At 39.6% G+C, this 18,256-nt stretch overlaps 1 protein-coding gene across 1 annotated transcript in view; it reads right to left on the reverse strand.

Moving 5' to 3' along the window:
• Nucleotides 1-12,422: 12,422 nt before the first annotated feature.
• LOC306851012 (rho GTPase-activating protein 35-like) overlaps nucleotides 12,423-18,256 on the reverse strand; it is an 85,751-nt gene continuing 79,917 nt past the window's right edge. Inside the window, exons 6-7 of the mRNA XM_079387024.1 lie at nucleotides 14,899-15,004; nucleotides 12,423-14,808 (exon numbers count right to left, since the gene is read on the reverse strand). Coding sequence (XP_079243150.1) covers nucleotides 14,379-14,808; nucleotides 14,899-15,004 — 536 coding nt within the window. The 3' untranslated portion in view covers nucleotides 12,423-14,378. The remainder of the gene's footprint in view (nucleotides 14,809-14,898; nucleotides 15,005-18,256) is intronic.

Genomic DNA, 18,256 nt, shown 5'->3' on the forward strand with positions numbered 1-18,256 from the left:
GGGTCAGACAGAGCAGCGTTGCTCTAGAGACGACCTCAGCCCCTCATCTGCATACAAGCCTTCATTAGTAGCACCACGCAGCCTGCATAACAGCACCATAAATTAATAAGGCAGCTATAGGAGAGTTTGTGGCGGAGAGCACATTTAATTAGGGTAAGGTACACTCACAGTGGCAATATTCAAATGTATAAAAAATATTGTAGATCACTTCTTCTGGGCACGATATCTAAATTCAGTGTATTTGAATGTGTTTGTTTAGTATACACCATACAGATGGTTTTATAAATTAAAAAGAAACAGTCTTCCTGACCTGTACTAGTCTTATGGCGGCAGCTGGTGTACACCAACAAAATAATATACTATCAAGACATGTTGTTAAAATATTATAAACTTTTGGAAAAAAAGTTGTCTACTAATAGCAAAGTCATGTGGTGCAACCAACATGCAGAAACATGCAGGGACCCTCATGACTGTGTCAGGGTCAGTGAGTCTCTTAAAATGTCTTAATAATTTCACTATTTATGACAAGACAAGGTTAGTTCAGGTGATGAAATGTCATCTGGTGCAACTAGAGATATTCGTTACCAGTTTATGATATTTGTAAAAATACCTTTAGCCTTGAAAAATGTATTGAAAGCCATTTGAAAATAATGATTAATATGTGAACAATATTTTTAAATGTTGTTTTTTAAAGTCTGCATTTATTTGATCACATTACTTTACTAAATATAATTAAAAAAATATTACTAAAACAGTAATATTTTGAAATATTATTACAATTTAAAATAAATGTTTTCTATTTGAATATATTTTAACAAGTAATTTATTCCAGTGATGGTAAAACTGAATTATCACATGATGCTTCAGAAATCATCCTAATATGCTAATATGTTGCTAAAAAAAATCTTATTATTATCAGTGTTGAAAATCGATGTGCTGCTTAATATTTTTATGGAAACCAGAATCAGAATCAGAATCAGAAAGAGCTTTATTGCCAAGTGTGTTTGCACACACAAGGAATATGTCTTGGTATTAGGAGCTTCCAGTACAGAAAGTACAAACATAGTGCAGACAACATATAATTAAGGTGATAAAGAACACTAATAATGAAGAGAATAGACAATAATTAAGAATAACAATAGTAATAAAGAATAAAAATATACAGAAAAGAGACATGACCATAGACAGAACTGTGAATGTGCATGTGTCCTATGTACAGATGAAGGTTTGATGAGTTATTTACAGATGTACAGTACCGGGGTATGTTATGGGTTGTTCAGGTGGGATACGGCCTGGGGGAAAAAACTGTTCTTGTGTCTGGCTTTTCTGGTGCTCAGTGATCTGTAGCGCCGGCCAGAGGGCAACAGTACAAAGAGAGAGTGAGCTGGGTGTGAGGGGTCCAGAGTGACTTTCTTAGCCCTTTTCCTCACTCTGGAGGTGTAAAGTTCTTGGAGGCTGGGCAGAAGGGCACGATAATCCTCTCAGCAGTCATAACTGTCCATTGTAGTCTTCTGATGTCTGTTTTGGTAGCTGAACCAAACCAAACAGTTATAGAAGAACATAGGACAGACTCGATGATGGCAGAGTAGAACTGTTTCAGCAGCTCCTGAGGCAGGTTGAACATCCTTAGCTGGCGGAGGAAATACAGCCTCTGCTGGGCCTTTTTCGCAATAGAGTCAATGTGATTGTCCCACTTCAGGTCCTGAGAGATAGTGGTGCCCAGGAATCTGAATGACTCCACTGCAGTCACAGTGCTGTTCATGATGGTGAGTGGGGGGAGAGCAGGGGGGTTTCTCCTGAAGTCCACTATCATCTCCACAGTTTTGAGCGTGTTAAGCTCCAGGTTGTTAAGACTGCACCAGACAGCCAGCTCCTTAACCTCCTGTCTGTAAGCAGACTCATCACCATCCTTGATGAGGCCTGTGACTGTAGTGTCGTCCGCAAACTTCAGGAGCTTGACAGAGGGGTCCTTTGAAGTGCAGTCATTCGTGTAGAGGGAGAAGAGCAGTGGGGAGAGAACGCAACCCTGAGGGGCGCCAGTGCTGATGGTGAGAGTCCTGGATGTGAGTTTGCCCAGCCTCACTAGCTGCTGCCTGTCTGTCAGGAAGCTGGTGATCCACTGACAGATGGAGGAGGGCTCAGAGAGCTGTCTCAGTTTGTCTGAGAGAAGGTCAGGTATGATGGTATAGAAGGCCGAGCTGAAGTCCACAAATAAGATCCTTGCATAATTCCCAGGTTTGTCGAGGTGTTGCAGGATGTAATGCAGTCCCATATTGGCAGCGTCGTCCACAGACCTGTTTGCTCTGTAGGCAAACTGAAGAGGATCCAGTAAGGGTCTAGTGATGTCCTTCAGGTAGGCCAGGACCAGTCTCTCAAGTGACTTCATGACCACAGACGTGAGTGCGACAGGTCTGTGGTCATTAAGTCCAGTGATTTTGGGCTTTTTGGGGACGGGAATGATGGTGGAGCGTTTGAAGCAGCAGGGAACTTCACACAGCTCCAGAGATCTGTTGAAGATTTGTGTAAAGATGGGGGCCAATTGGTCAGCACAGACTTTTAGACAGGCAGGTGAAATACTGTCTGGTGCTGAAGCTTTCCTAGATTTCTGTTTTCTGAAGACCCGGTTCACATCCTCTACACAGACTTTAAACGCAGGTAGAATGGTGGGGGGGAGGAGGAAGGGGGGTTGCAGGGGGTGAAGGTGAATGTGTGAAGTGCAGATCAAAGCGGGTGCTGGGTGTCAGTCTGGCCTTTTCAAATCGGCAGTAAAACACATTGAGATCGTCAGCCAGTTGTTGATTCTCCACAGACTGTGGGGGTGGTGTCTTGTACATGGTGATGTTCCTCAGACCAGTCCATACTGACGCTGGATCAGTTCTTTTTTCAACTTCTCAGAGTAGTTATTTTTAGCCACTCTGATCTCCTTTGTTAGTCTGTTCCTGGCCTGGTTATATAAGATTTTATCCACACTTCTGCAAGCGTCCTCTTTGGCCTGACGAAGCTGTTTGAGTTTCCCAGTAAACCATGGTTTATCATTATTGAATGATAAGAATGTCCTGATGGGGATGCATACATCCTCACAGAAACTGATATATGATATTACAGTCTCTGTGAGCTCGTCCAGATCGGTGGCAGCAGCTTCAAAAACCCTCCAATCAGTGAGGTCAAAACAAGCTTTTAAATCTTGCTCTGCTTCATTAGTCCATCTTTTAACAGTTCTTAATACAGGTTTAGAAAATTTAAGTTTTTGCCTATAGGTCGGTATGAGATGAACCAAACAGTGATCAGAGAGCCCCAGAGCTGCCCGTGGGACAGAGTGATATGCATCTTTAATTATTGTGTAACAATGATCTAATATATGATGGTCTCTGGTGGGACATGTAACGTACTGTCTGTATTTTGGCAGTTCGCGGGAGAGATTTGCTTTATTAAAATCTCCAAGAATGATTAAAAGAGAGTCCGGGTACCTTTGCTCTGTTTCAGATATGTGTTCGGCCAGCTGTTGCATCGCGGCGCTCACGCACGCGTCCGGAGACACATACACATTCACGAGAATGAAGGAGGAAAACTTTCGAGGCGAATAGAACGGTTTACAGTTTATGAAGAAGGCCTCCAAATTAGGAGAACACATCTTCTTCATTGTTGTTACATCTGAACACCAACCTTCATTTATGTAGAAACATAGTCCACCACCTCTCGTTTTCCCCATAACAGCTGATATCCCGGCAAATGAAGCACGTTATCCAGGATGGTTTCACTCAGCCAGGTTTCAGTGAAGCACAATGCAGCAGAGTTTGAAAAGTCCTTATTTGTGCGGGTGAGGAGAAGTAGTTCATCCATTTTGTTAGGAAGGGATCGGAGATTCGCAAGATGAATGCTTGGGAGCGCAGTTCGGAAGCCGCGTTCGCGGAGCTTAACCATTTTACCTTTATGAATGAAAGATGGCTGCTGTTGCTTCATTTCCTACGCCTTTCCTGCCATGTCCTGGTGAGCCTGCATTACCTTTTGATGTTTGGCTGAAGATGTTCAAGAATTATTTACTGGTCGTTAATGCATCTGGAGAAGAATGGCCTGCTGCACGAAAGAGAGCTCTATTTCTTCATTGTTTGGGCACAGAAGGTCAGAGATTATTTTATACTTTGCAGAATCAAGGAGAGACGATGGAGGAAGCTATTGAGGTTTTGCAAGCATACTTTGTTCCTCGATGGAATGTAATTGCAGAATGGCATGCTTTTAGAAAGCGAACTCAAGTCCCTGGTGAAACAGTCTTACAGTATGTAACCTCACTCGGAGATTTAGCAGCCACATGTGAGTTTGGATCAAATCTTGATGAAATGTTACGTGATCAATTAGTAGAAAATGTGGCCAGTCATCGTATTAGAGAGAAACTGTTGCTGGAGACTGACTTGACTCTCAGTAAAGCCATCACAATTGCTACTCAATTTGAAGCTGCTGGTGAACAAGTTAAAACCATATCAGACCAGAAGTGGGTGCCTGTGCAAGCAATACAAAGAAAGTCTATGGCAGCTGTTGGGCAGTATAAATCTAAATACTCTGCATCTACAAAGCCTTCCTCTAAGATTTTTAAGACTTCTAAATCTTCGAAGATGACTTCATCAGTTTGTGCATGTTATCGTTGTGGATCAACAAAACATCTTGCAAATGATTCTAGATGCCCTGCTGCTTCAAAAAAATGCCATAATTGTCAAAAGATTGGACATTTTTCAAGAATATGTCGTTCACAACAAACACGCTCAGTACATGAAATTGAATTGCCTGAACTTCAAATTTTATACATGCAAAATGTGCTAACTGATAAGATTAAGTGTACTGCTACAATCACGACTGCTTCTGCTTCTGTACCTGTGGAGTTGATAGTGGATTCTGGGTCCTCTGTTTCCATTCTGCCAAAATCTGTGTACGAGATCTACGTTAAGAGACTCCTTGCTGCCTCCTCCTGTTAAATTGGTGACTTATTCCTGTGATCCAATACCAGTGCTTGGATGCTTACCTGTTACTGTCACCAAGAATGATGTTAACTGTGAGTCTTCAATTTTTATAGTTGAGTCTGGCACTGCTCTTCTAGGAATGGATTTAATTAATGGCCTGCATCTCTACTTTGGAGGATGTGGAGATGCACATCAGCTTCGTTCCTTTCCTGGGTTAATATCATGGTACAGCAAGTTTATTCCAAATTTTGCCACTGTGGTAGAGCCATTGCGAGCTTGTCAGATCTCAGAAAAGTTTCAACACTGTGAAAGAGTTGCTGCTTAAAAGTTCTGCTTTGGCTTTATTTGATCCTAATTTGCCCATGGTGGTTTCAACTGATGCATCAAATTATGGACTAGGTGCTGTATTGGCTTAAGTTCATGAAGATAAAACTGAACGCATTGTTGCATTTGCTTCCAGAACTTTGTCAACTGCTGAACGCAAGTATTCAACAGTTGAAAAAGAAGCCTTGGCATGTGTCTGGTCTGTTGAAAAATGGAGAATCTATCTATGGGGTCGAAAATTTTTCTTGTGTACTGATCATCAAGCTTTAACAGTGCTTCTATCTCCCAAAGGAACAGATCGTGCAGGAATGAGAATTGCATGCTGGGCAGCACGACTCTTATGTTTTAACTATGAAGTCGTTTACAGTTCTGGTTCACAAAATCATACTGCTGACTGTCTGTCTCGATTGCCTTTGCCAGCCACTGAAAAGGATCTTTCTGATGCAGAACCTGAATTCGTTGCATTTTTGTCTTCTGAGATGTCTGCTGTAACTCCAACTGAGTTTGCTTCTGCCTCTGTATCATGTCCAGAATTGAATTCGTTACGTGCACAAATTGATCATGGATGGCCTTCTTCATCAATGGCTGTTAATAAAGATCTACATCCCTATTTTCAAGTAAGGGATGAACTGAGTGTTCAAAAGAACTTTGTATTCAGAGGATCACGTCGTCTTGTTCCTGTTTCACTACAGCACATCTTGGTGAATCTGGCCCATGATGGCCATCAAGGAATTGTACGTACAAAGCAGCGCCTTCGGGAACTCTACTGGTGGCCAGGTATTGATTCTTTGGTCAAGGAAAAGGTCAAGAACTGTCAAGTTTGTGTCTCTTCTGATAAGACAGCTATTGTTTCTGCGGCACCTCTGCAACCTGTACCTTATCCTTCTGGCCCATGGGAAAAAGTAGCTGTTGACATTGTGGGCCCATTTGAAACTGCTACTTGGGATTGTCGTTATATGATAACTCTGATTGACTACCATAGTAAGTGGCCTGAAGTGGCATTTACTTCCTCGATCACAACTCAAAATGTGAGTAAGTTCTTGACATCTGTTTTTAGTTGATTTGGAATTCCTCAGTACCTTGTATCTGACAATGGATGTCAATTCCGGTCAGTGGAGTTTGCGGAGTTTCTGAAAAAGAGAGATATTCAGCATATATGTACATCCGTCTATCATCCAGCTGCAAATGGTGCCATTGAGAGATTTCATCGTGTGCTCAAGAGCTGTATTCAAACTGCTATTGTGTCCGGAAAGCCATGGAATCCAATAGTAACAGTTTCTTAAAGTTTACCGTGCTACTCCGCACGCTGCTACTGGACTATCTCCATTTGCGTTATTCTGTGGTAGGAAAATGCGTACGAGTCAGAAAGTATTTGTCACAAAACAAAATGAAAGCATATACAGACTCTAGACGAAGAGCTCGTACCCCTAACTTCAAACAGGGAGATTGGGTGCGTATACAGAGTCCAGTTCATGTTCCAAAAGGACATCCAACATTCTCAAAACCTTTTCAAATCCCTCGTCAGATTGGTTCATGTACTTACCAGTTGTCAGATGGGGAAAAAGTGGCATGCGTCTCCTCTATCTTCTACCTTGGCACCTATAGAATGTTCCACTAAAAATGAACTTTTGGCCCTGCCCCTTAATACTGGTCCCTCTTCTACCTCTGGAGTGTTGCTTAAAAATGAAAAATCAAACTCACCTATTCAAGTTCCTCTTTCTACAGATCCTTCAACTGCTCCTGGAAGAGGTTCAGCACGTGTAAGACGACCTCCACGTTGGCTGCAGGATTGTTACTTGGTTTTAAAAAGTAACTAGTATTAAAGTAGTGCATTGTTCCATGGTGTGTATTTAGAATCGTTTATGCTGCATAGCTAAGCTGTTCATTAAAATTTGCTTTAGTGTGAATAATATGGAACTATTGTGTTAACTTTAAATTTTGGATTCAGGAGGAATGTATGATTTTAAGTAATGGGGGAATATGTTGTGTTCTTGTATTATTGATTCACCAGAAGAGGGCACTATGGGTTACTAAGTTGGTACCTATAAAAGGTGTAGAAGAACAGTTGAATAGTGTGCAACCATGTGGCATGCTGGCTGTGTTTGCTGTTGACCGCTGATGCCAATAAATCTTTGAATTGTAACTTCTGGAATCTGACTCTTCATGCTTACCTGGACTTGAAACACTACAGTTGCCTTATGTCCAGTAGTTCGTCTCTGGTAAAACTGACAGTAAGAGAATGACTAAACGCAGAACAAAGAACATTAAAAGAATGGGAGTGTTCCACACCACAGCAGCCATAAGCGGCGCCATCTCAAGACTTTCCGTGATACATTTTGTTTTCCCATGATTCTCTGATACATAAAATGTAAAAAAAAAAAAATAACAGTATTCATTTGAAATATAAATGCTTATTTATAAATATCTTCATCACTTTTAATCAAATTAATACATCCTTGATGAACAGAAGTATCCATTTCTTTCAAAAAACCTAGTGTATACATAAGGAAAATACGTCATTATTATGCACCACATGACATTGTTGGAGTCATTAAATTTAAACATCTGATGAAAGCTGTACAAATGTTTTTTTTTTTTTTTTCATATGTTGAACTGATGGCAAATAAAAGCATATATGATATTGAAAATCATATATGCTTTTATTTGCCATCAGCTCAAGGAGACCCATGAAATACTGATTTTCAATATCTGCACTAATCACAATGTTGTCTGTTAATCCTGCTTCTTTAACCTCTAAAAGGAGAGGAAATTAGCTCGGCAGTAACAAGAATTAAGGGTCCGGCGGTGCAGATGGACTGAGTGTGAGAGGAGGCTGACTGGGCCGCAGCGGGGCTGGAGCGCTGGGATGCCCGCTGTGCTCTGGAGGAAATTCTCAGGGCAATCGATGCTAGGGATTAAGGCTGGGTTTTGGGCTCAAAGGCCTGGATCTTGGCATTATCCTCTAGGGGAACGTTGGGAGCGTAAGTGTAGAGGCGAGGAGCTAACCTGGAACTGTCAAGTGCGCATGAAGGGCTTCTAAAAGCAAGGCAGGAAGATTCGCAGGGGCCGCTTCAATGCACGGAGCCGCTCACGCGTGCTCACCATGCCATGGCAACCTTATTCAATATTCTATGGAAGATGGAGCTACTCAAAGTTTGAACTTGGGGGAAAAAAGCAGCCTGTGAAAAGACTGGATGTGCTTAACTCACTTCTCACTACTTGCTATAGAATCATGCCAGGCATCCATACTGATTCTGAATGGTCAATGCAATCATCTTCACTCGGCGCTCCCCGGGGTGAAACCGAACTCGACGCTTGAATTCACGACTCATTACAAAATGAGAATGAAGAAAACACACGCGCACAAGAAGACCATGGGGAAATTACAGGAGAGCTATGGTGAATCTCAGAATTAAACAGCATAATTAATCATAGCAGAAAAAAAGAGAAGGAAAAAAAACAACCACATTGCTAATAAACTTAATAATAATTGCATTTCTTTTCCACATCAGAAAGCGCAATCAGTTCAACCATGAACTGACTAACTAATCTGCATCAGCCGTCTGCCTGGCCTTCAGTGACCTGAACACATCTGCACTAAATCTAAATCACTAAAGTTGATTTCATCTGACATACCAAGAGGTACAAAATAGAGTTTTGATTAAAATGACTAATAAAAGAGAAAATAAAGAAGGTTATGTCTCATTTTCACCTAATCAGAATCAAAATTACAAACTGACACTATTTACAGTGGACACAAAAATATTTTAACACTTAAAAAAGCAGGTACAGTTACACTCAAATATTTGGAGGTGGCAAGATTGATTTTTTTATTTTAAAGAAATTAATGCTTCAAAATTTGACAGTAAAGACATTTATAATGTTAAAAATATTCTGGTTACAAATAAATGCTGTTCATACTGCTTCTATTCATCAACGAACTCTAAAAAAGTGGCAGTTTCCACAAAAATATTAAAGCAGCACAACTGTTTTCAACAAATGTTTCTTTAGCAGCAAATCAGCATATTAAAATGATTTCTGAAAAATCACAAGACACTGAAGACTGAAGTAATGGCTCCTGAAAATTCACAAAAATAAATGACATTTTAAAATATATGAAAAGAGAAAACGTTCATTTAAATTCGTATCAATATTTCACAGCATTACTCTTTTACTGTACTTTTGATAAATGCAGCATTGGTGAGCATAAAAGAGGTTTTTGAAAAGCAATTCATAAAATTTTACCGACCCCAAACTTTTGAATGCTGTTTTTGCATTACAATATATAACCCAGACTGCAACATAGTTTTGGCCCAGATCCGGCCCACATCTGGCCCGTGTGAAATCCAGATGTGGGCCGGATCTGGGCCGACACTGCTTGCTGTCTGGGAAAAACCAAGAGTCATCTGAAAATTGCTCAAAAATTTTTCTCAAGACTTAACTTTTGTAAGTTTGACAACCACAAAGGCTGTGTGTAAAAAGGTTATGATTTAAAACCTACTAAACTTCTTTTTATGACATTTTTGCTTGAATAATACATTTGCGATATACAAAATTCTTTAATTCAGCACAAGAAGAACAGCTTCAGCAGAGTTTTCTCAACTTAGTTTTTAGGAAATTTCTCAACTTTGGAATTGTGTGCACTCAGGAAAAACAAAATAAAGGTTTGCAGTTGCGTAGAACAAAAAAAAAAAAGAAAGTGTTTAGTCCAATAGGTAGCTAAATTTGTCCGCACACTGCAAAAAAATAAAAAATAAAAGGTCTAGCAAAAATCCAATTATTTATTTATTAGTATTTTGCATGTGAAAAATAAATATTGGATTTTTGCTAGACTTTTTTGGTCTTTTTTTTTTTTTTTTTTTGCTGCAGTGTGCGGACAAATTTAGCTACTTGTTGTAGAAACTTAAAACAAGAAGTTGAGAAAACAAAAATCTGCTGAAGCTGGTTGCCTTTTTACGTTTTTTTTTTTTTTTTTTTTTTTCCAGTGTAGGCTAATAAAGAGGGAGAGGCCAATAAACACGAGTATTCTCTCTGACGGGACACTGACATTTAACCATGGCGAAATACTGTCCCTCACTGCTACCCATATCCTGTATTAAACAATTAAAACACCTTTTAATTATTATTACTATATTCATCTCATGGGATTGTAGACCATTTCTAAACGTTTTACACTTTTTAAATACCTTCAAATACCTTTAATAACTGACTTAAAACCATTTTTGAGCTGCTGAAAATACTAGTGTTCTAATAATTTTGGCCACGACTGTATATATATATAAAGTTATCTGGGGCTTGGGTGTTGCTAGCTGTATTTGACTGTTTTCAGCTGATAGTGCCAGCAGCATTCATCAATTTGACCATCAAATGATCAATAGCAGCATCCTTATTCCCAGCACTGCCATCAATCGAGGTATCAGAATCGAAACACCCACAGTGACCCGGACAATCGATGCGTCTTATCCTGTTCTGGCATACATTTTATAACACCGAATATACAGTTTTTTAAATACAATGAATTAATTATTGTTGGCCCAAACATTATTTTGATATTTGTATGTATTGTTGCATGAATTTCAGATCAAATTCTTCACTATTTATGTCTGAATTTCAGAGTGGGACTTTGTGTTCTCTAGTTATGCAATAAATGTGTCCCTGGACCACAAACCCAGTCATAAGTCGCATGGGTTTATTTGTAGCAATAGCCAACAATACATTGTGGGTCAAAATGACCAATTTTGCTTTTATGCCAAAAATCATTAGGATATTAAGTAAAGATCATGTTCCATGAAGATATTTTGTAGATGTCCTACTGTATCGGTGTTTAAATCAATTGAAGCATTTGTGTACGGACTCAGAACCTTATTTTGTCATGAAACATTAAACCACCCAGACTAAAGATTCAAGAAACAAAAGCCTAAATAAGCACATATCACACAGGTCGTTTAGATGAAGTCTTTAGTAGGCCTGTTTGAGAACTCATACATTCTTCAAAAAACTTAAAAATGAGCTGGAACATTCAATTATGAACGTGTATCTCTAATGAAAAAAGTCATCAAAGTTAACAGGTGCGAGTCAGAGCAGAGCAAAGGTCCGGTACTGAAAGTTCAACAAGCGAGACACCTAGTGGTCAGTTTCTGTCATTGCATGTGTTCTTGTGAAATATTAACATTTAAAATATCAGTTTTCCATTTTAAGATGCAATTTATTCCTGTGATGGTAAAGCTGAATTTTCAGCTTCATTACTCCAGTGTCACATGATCCTTCAGAAATCATTCTGATATGCTGCTCGAGAATCATTTCTGATTCAGTGTGGAAACCATGAGATTCTGTGATGAGAATAAAATTTGTTTCCAACAATGTAAAATTCATTAGTCGTATTTGACCAGTTTAATGCACCATTGCTGAATAAAATGTATTTCTTAAAGAAAAAAAAAAAATATTACATAAGTGAAAAAAGTAGATTTAGTAAATAGCAACAGCAAAGTAATGGAATTGATGCACATGCTGCAAGTACAAAATAAAGACAAGAGACATATTTTACAAGATTGATTTTATTAACTATAATACAGGTCACAGAAGGCCTTACTGTTTATACACCATTCCCATTGAGACTAATTACCAACTTCTTGGCATATAATAACATGTATTTTTGTTGATGTAACTTCATTTATTTCTGTATTTTTTCCCATTCTATTTTTTTCTTTGTTCATTTTTTAATACTGAGAGTGGCAGACCCTCTCCCTGACCTGGTCTTGAATCATGCACTACATCATTGTGGTCTTTACACCATTCACAAAAAAAAAAAAAAAAAAAAAAAAAAAGTTAAAAATGCTTTCTCATTTTTTAATTATTAAAATAAAACATAAAAAGAACACCTTTTCTATCACCACTGACTACAGGGCAAAGTGTCAGACCCCCTAACGTACAAATAAACAACCATTCTGAATATAGTTTTGCTCCTTTCTCCTTTAACTTAACAGACAATCTGTCACCATTGTTGAAAAAAGAAAATTAAACAAAAAAATAAAAAAGTGATGCAGCCAAATAGGATTGCTGAAACTATGTCACATTTTTAATACACGTTTGTCTTGTCGCTTTTAGTCGTCTTCCCCTGCCCTTTTTTATTACTTTTTTTTTTTTTTTTTTGCACAGTCTTTGGCTGCGAAGGACAGTCGGCTCTGAAAGAATACATTGAAAATACACAGAGAATGCAGCATTCATACAAAGTACCAGGGGCGTATAGGCCACACAGCTCCCGATTTCCCAAAATATACCATTACTCCAGCTCTCTGCGGGCAAAAGACGTAGTGTTTAAGCAAAAAACGGTTAAAGAGTTGCAGCTGATCACAGCCAATCAGAAGTCAGAGTAGATGTGGGTTGAAGTTAAAGAGGGACGGGGCAGGTGTGGTTCACTTAATGTATTACAGGGAGAGATATGCACAAAACTGAAGTGAAATCTATGGGATACATTCATTTTTTTCCATAAATGCGATTGTTTCACAGTTTCACAGCATCCGCCTGCTTGAAAATCACAGCTCACAACGAACTGACTCTGAGTTCAAATAAACACAAAAGCCACAGAAAATTATCTAATCTGGAGCAACTTGTGAAGTGTAAGTGCTGGGGAATATTGATATAAACTTGAAAGCTAAATTGGCAATCAACCATGTGATTGTGAATGCATCCAGCATTTTCTAGAAAAACAAAAATGTAACTAGTCTGAATGAGAGCTGAGTTTCAACATGCAATACCTGCTTTGTCCACTTGGTGGTAGTGTTGCGCTCCAAGAGCCCACAAATGGAAGTCTACTCACAAGCTACCGCATTAACTTTCCCGTTTATATGCCCAGGTTTTCTTCTAATCTGTTTTTTTAACGTCTGGCATTTTATAAACAATGTCATCCTTCTGAGGTCAACTCTGAAGTAGTAAGTCCTTACAAAAGCCACTAACTGCAAGCTCACATTCATGCTGTTTTCAAACACATTGCAGACTTTATCTGTTCCGAATGCCATTACAGCTATGCCACTATCTTCACCTTCATCCTCCTCCAGGCTTCCATAGCTCGCTGATTCAATGCCTTTCGAATACAGCACAGCATCTCCTCTAGTGCAAACTTCCTTTACCTTCCAGAACTGTGAGGTAACTCTTGATTTAGTGCATACCTCTCCTCTAAAACGTGGGAGGACCACAACCTAACCCATCCCTTAGAACTCATCACTTACTGGTTCACCAATCATGTGCGCAAAAACTAGTCCACAGATCTAACATGAGGAAACTTCCTGCAAAGATGTAATAAGAATAATAATAATACAGCTCCCAAATGAACAGACACCGAACAAAGATCCTCGTGGAGCAGGAAACTGAGGGTTGTGTGGTTGTGAGGACATTCTGCAATAAAAGAAGCATTAGTCTTCCAGCATGTTCTGGAGGCTCATGTGACAGGGGATACAGGGGAAGAAAAGACTTCAAATCCTAGAATGCTGTGTGCCACACATCTTTTCCAGCAAAACTAGATCCAGTTCCACAAGTTCTAGTTTTGTCTTTTGATTTTTGTCTCTCTTTAAAAGGCTGTGACAAGTGATTAAATAAGGGGGAGAAATATGGTTGCATCGGGAAAAAGCATTTTTTTTTCGTAATTTATAAAAGTGGTCGAAAGTTACAACAAAAATCTGGTGAATATATAGGCCACCCTGTTGGCCCGCTTAACCTTATTTCTAGGAGGTTGCATACAGTGGCCACCCGAATATGAGGACCAATCTCCCACTGGTCGCCAATTGACGAAGACAACGCTGGACCAGCAAGAGTGCGACATCTACGTCTGATGGACCCATTAGAGATCTGGGTTTGGGGTTACCACACTTCACGTGCAGTTGTCTAAATGTGAGGAGCATATAGGGCCAAGAACAGAGAGATTTATAGAGTAGCATGATGCAGAAAGAGGGCGATGAAGTGTGGTTGATGTAGCTCATGTACTCTTGACCTCTTTCTCATTCCTCTACTGCTTGTGATGAGTCAGGCACGGCCGTGCAATCTCCTCGGAAGTTTCTTCCATTCGATTAATCTCTTTCAGTGCCCCCAAAGTTCTCCTCCTCGTCTACAGCTTCACAGCATGTGTTGTTCCGTAGGGGGGTGATGGGGGTGGAGCGAAGGCAGCAGGCTCTGGATTGGGGATTGAGGGGTTGGGGGTGGAGAATGGGGCGGGGATTGGTGGGCGGGGCTGAAGGGCGGGGCTACAGGTTGCAATGGGGTGTAACAGGTGGAGTAAGCGGAGCCTTGAATGGAGGAGGCAGAAGACAAGGTGGTGGTGGTAGGTGAGGCGGGCTGTCCGGGCAAGCCGCTGGGTGTGTCGGCCAAGGGCTGATTGTAGAAGAAGAAAGCACACTGGTGGATAAAGGTCTCGATGACTGTCTGGTAGGTGCGTGTGGCTGTCAGCGCGTCCATGGTGGTGAAATCGGGCCGCATTAGTGTCGGCCAGAAACAGATGGACAAGTTCTCGCTGGTCATCAGGTTCAGGCGGTTGTTTTGACTCACCCTGAGAGAAAGAGAGAAACAGTGAGAATGGAAAACATTCGTGCGAGCGAGTTTGATCGTGTGTTGCCCTAGGGATGGCTCTGATTCTCACTTGTTCAGGTGAGTGATGACGTATTTGAAGACCTCATAGTTCTCTCGAGGGAACCAGCGGAGCATGTCCTTCATGGTGTGGAGGCGCTGCTCTCGATCATTGATTTCTGCAGGGGGCAGAGAGGAAACACAGAATGAGACACAAACACATTTATTTTCTTTATGCTTCACAGGTGTTCACTTGTCCCACAACACACAAATAGATAGAGGGCGACAAGACACACACACACACACTGGAGTCAGTCTTGACAATGGCTTCAATGCTTGAGGACTTTCAAGACCAGTGTGTTTCTGTAATGTCACGGTGTCCTATTAGCTCTTTAAAGCAACAAAAGCACAGACCCCAAGACCCCTAGTTACAATATATAGATATGTTTTAAATGATTAACAAATGTACAATAAAACACAATATTAAGCTGTCCCACATATATAACATGTTCAACCCTGTTACCATAATTATCCACTCCTTAAGTTTCATTAAATTCTAACATTTTGAAAGCAACAATTTAGACCCTTTTTACTGGGAATACAAGTAAATGGAATGGGTGGAAAACTTAAATATAAATGTAAATTAAAACAGTGCAGTTATTTTATTATTACTTTCAAAGAGATGTATGCACTCTTCTGTATAGCGTACTAGAAGAGACACTTTGAATGAAAATGAAAACACTTTCAAAATGAAAGAATGAGTTGTTAATTTCAAATATTAAGTTTGAATAAGTTCAATAAAATAAATACAAATTTATATATAATTTAAATTCAAAAAGACCAGTTTAAAACAGTGTAATTCAGTTTTTTTTTAAATAGTTAAATAAAACAACAAAATAGTAAACAGACTCCTAATTCTCCATAATTTTGCACCAGATTTATGAAAAATGCTGAAAACTAATTGAGACTTAGAGTGATTCAGGTTCTGCACGCACATTCAATCGATGTACTCCAGATGAAAGTGAGTGGAGACTCTTTCTTAAAACACTATCCATGTTTGGCTTTGGGACCTCAGATTGCCTGGAAGCGATGCTTGAGGAAGTAATTCAGGAATAATGAGTTCTAATATGCACAAAGGAAGCAGCACACTCCACCTAAATCAATAAACAACAACTCTAGGGAGGAGTAACAGTGAAAAGGTTTGTGTGTGTACGTGCGCGCATACTACACTTCCCATCAGTCTCATCTGGGGTGACTGAGGGATTGTTCAATGAAGCACAGTGTCTCACACACAAACAGTACATGGACAGAAATAATTGTGTAGTGTGTGCAGTCACACACAGACACACGCACGCCCTGGGTGCAGCAAGCTTGATGGTTGTGTTGAGTCAGAATGGCTTACATCAGCTCTTAATGCTGTGAGCCTTGTGTCAGAACATGTGACCACTACGGCAGATGTGTTCCTCCCTAGTCACACACACACACTCTGATGTCAGCGTTACACACACTCCCACACTGACATCAGCATTATGCATTGTGGCCCCAGATGCATAATTACTGCAGTAACTCGAAGGACAACGTGCAGAACCACTATAATGCCAGGTTGTTGCTATGTGGTTGCTAGCTAGGGTGATTTTTAGTGCATTTACTTTGTTTCTAGAGTGTTCTGGGTCATTGCTACTGACTCACCATCAAGTTCAAGAGCACAGTTATCGGTTATAACTCTGAAGAATTAGTATCACCCAGTGACCTCTAGTCATTTGTAATAATTGCGGAGGTTGATCTTAATCCCGTGCGAATTGGCCATGTCTGTAATTTCTAAAGTAAAAATTCCTGATTAGATGGAGATGGACAAAATGTATAGCAGCATGCAGTAAGGAAGGAACACTCTTCAGTTTATGATATATAAATGTTACGCAAAGCCTTAACATCATCTCCGAGAGATAAGTCAGTAAATTCGAGTAAAATCACAGGCTTCGCTTATAACATGCATTCAGACATTCAGATGTGTGTGTGTGTTAAACTGTTACTGCAATTAAAAATAGCAGTTTTAATGGGTTTCAATGGGGACATTTTTGTCCAAACGGTGCAGTGTTTCACTTTTTTGTACCTAGTGTAAAATAGATTTATTAAAGGAAATGAGCGTGTAGTATTAAAATTCCAATAAAAATACACACCTGAGCCAAAATTTATGCAGTTAGCATTAACATATGCAAAATTATAAATAAAAAAAAACTAAAATGGACAAAAATGTCCATAAGGGTGCACAAGGGTTAAGTATATTTTGGGCTTAATATTTAGGATTAGGTACTTGAATGAAACCATGACCTGTAGTATTAGTAGTAGTAATAATGATGATCTCAAAACATCAGGATGCCGGTGTATTTAAAACCTACCCAGACATTGTTTATTTTGAGACCGAATATGCAAATATCATCTAATGAATAAACCACCACCGCCACTGCCAGTCAGAAAATGCATTAATTTAAATATCCCATTGAGACGTCTAATAGATGGCAGATCAACAAAGCAAAGGATTATTCAGAAGGTCTTAAAGCAGTGCAGGTGCTTCCTGTGTTTTCAGAGACTAAAACAGAATAAGCCTGCTGGGCTCTTGTCATGCCGTCCAGTAACAGACGGACCAGACCAAAGCCCCGCCCACCACCTGCGGAGAGTGACACGGCAGTCAGGTGACCTGCCGTCTGTCCTCTCGCTCCATTATCCCTTCCTTCTTACTCTCAATGCGCTTCTGTAATGTTCTTGCATTAAATAGTGTTTGGTTAAAAGTGTAGTTGTGACTTTAATTATTATTAAGCGGTTGCATATATTTAGGGTAAGGAGTTTCCACGACCCTCATGTCGTTCCAAACCTCACTTACTTTCTTCTGGGGAACACGAAAGAAGATATTTTGAAGAATGTTGGTATCCAAATAGTTTTGGTTACATTGACTTGCATCGTATGGACAAAACAAACATTGACATTTTTCCAAATATCTTCTGTCGTGATTCACAGAAGAAACAAACTCAAACACGTTTGGAATGACATGAGGGTGTTTAAATAATACATTTAATTTGGATGAACTATTCCTTTAATCTTTACCGCGTAACTTGTCCCGCACATCAAACACCACTCTGAACACGTTAGCAACCGAACAGCAACGCCCAAACAACCACGTAAAACACTCATAGCATTATTGTCAAAATTTGCACGGGCAAGATCTCCTCACATTATCAGCAGAAAACCTATTTTTGATTTTGAAAACACAAGGCTAATTTTTACAGCTCAAATTAGTATCTGATTATGTTGGTATTTGATCAATTGAATTTGCTAAAAAATATGCAACTGACTCAAATGAACATTTTCTATGGCCATTTGAACAGTACTAAGATTTTATTCTGGTATACCAAATTTATATACAAACATTTTAACAC

The sequence above is a fragment of the Barbus barbus genome (assembly GCF_936440315.1).
Source record: "Barbus barbus genome assembly, chromosome: 31".
Taxonomy (NCBI): domain Eukaryota; kingdom Metazoa; phylum Chordata; class Actinopteri; order Cypriniformes; family Cyprinidae; genus Barbus; species Barbus barbus.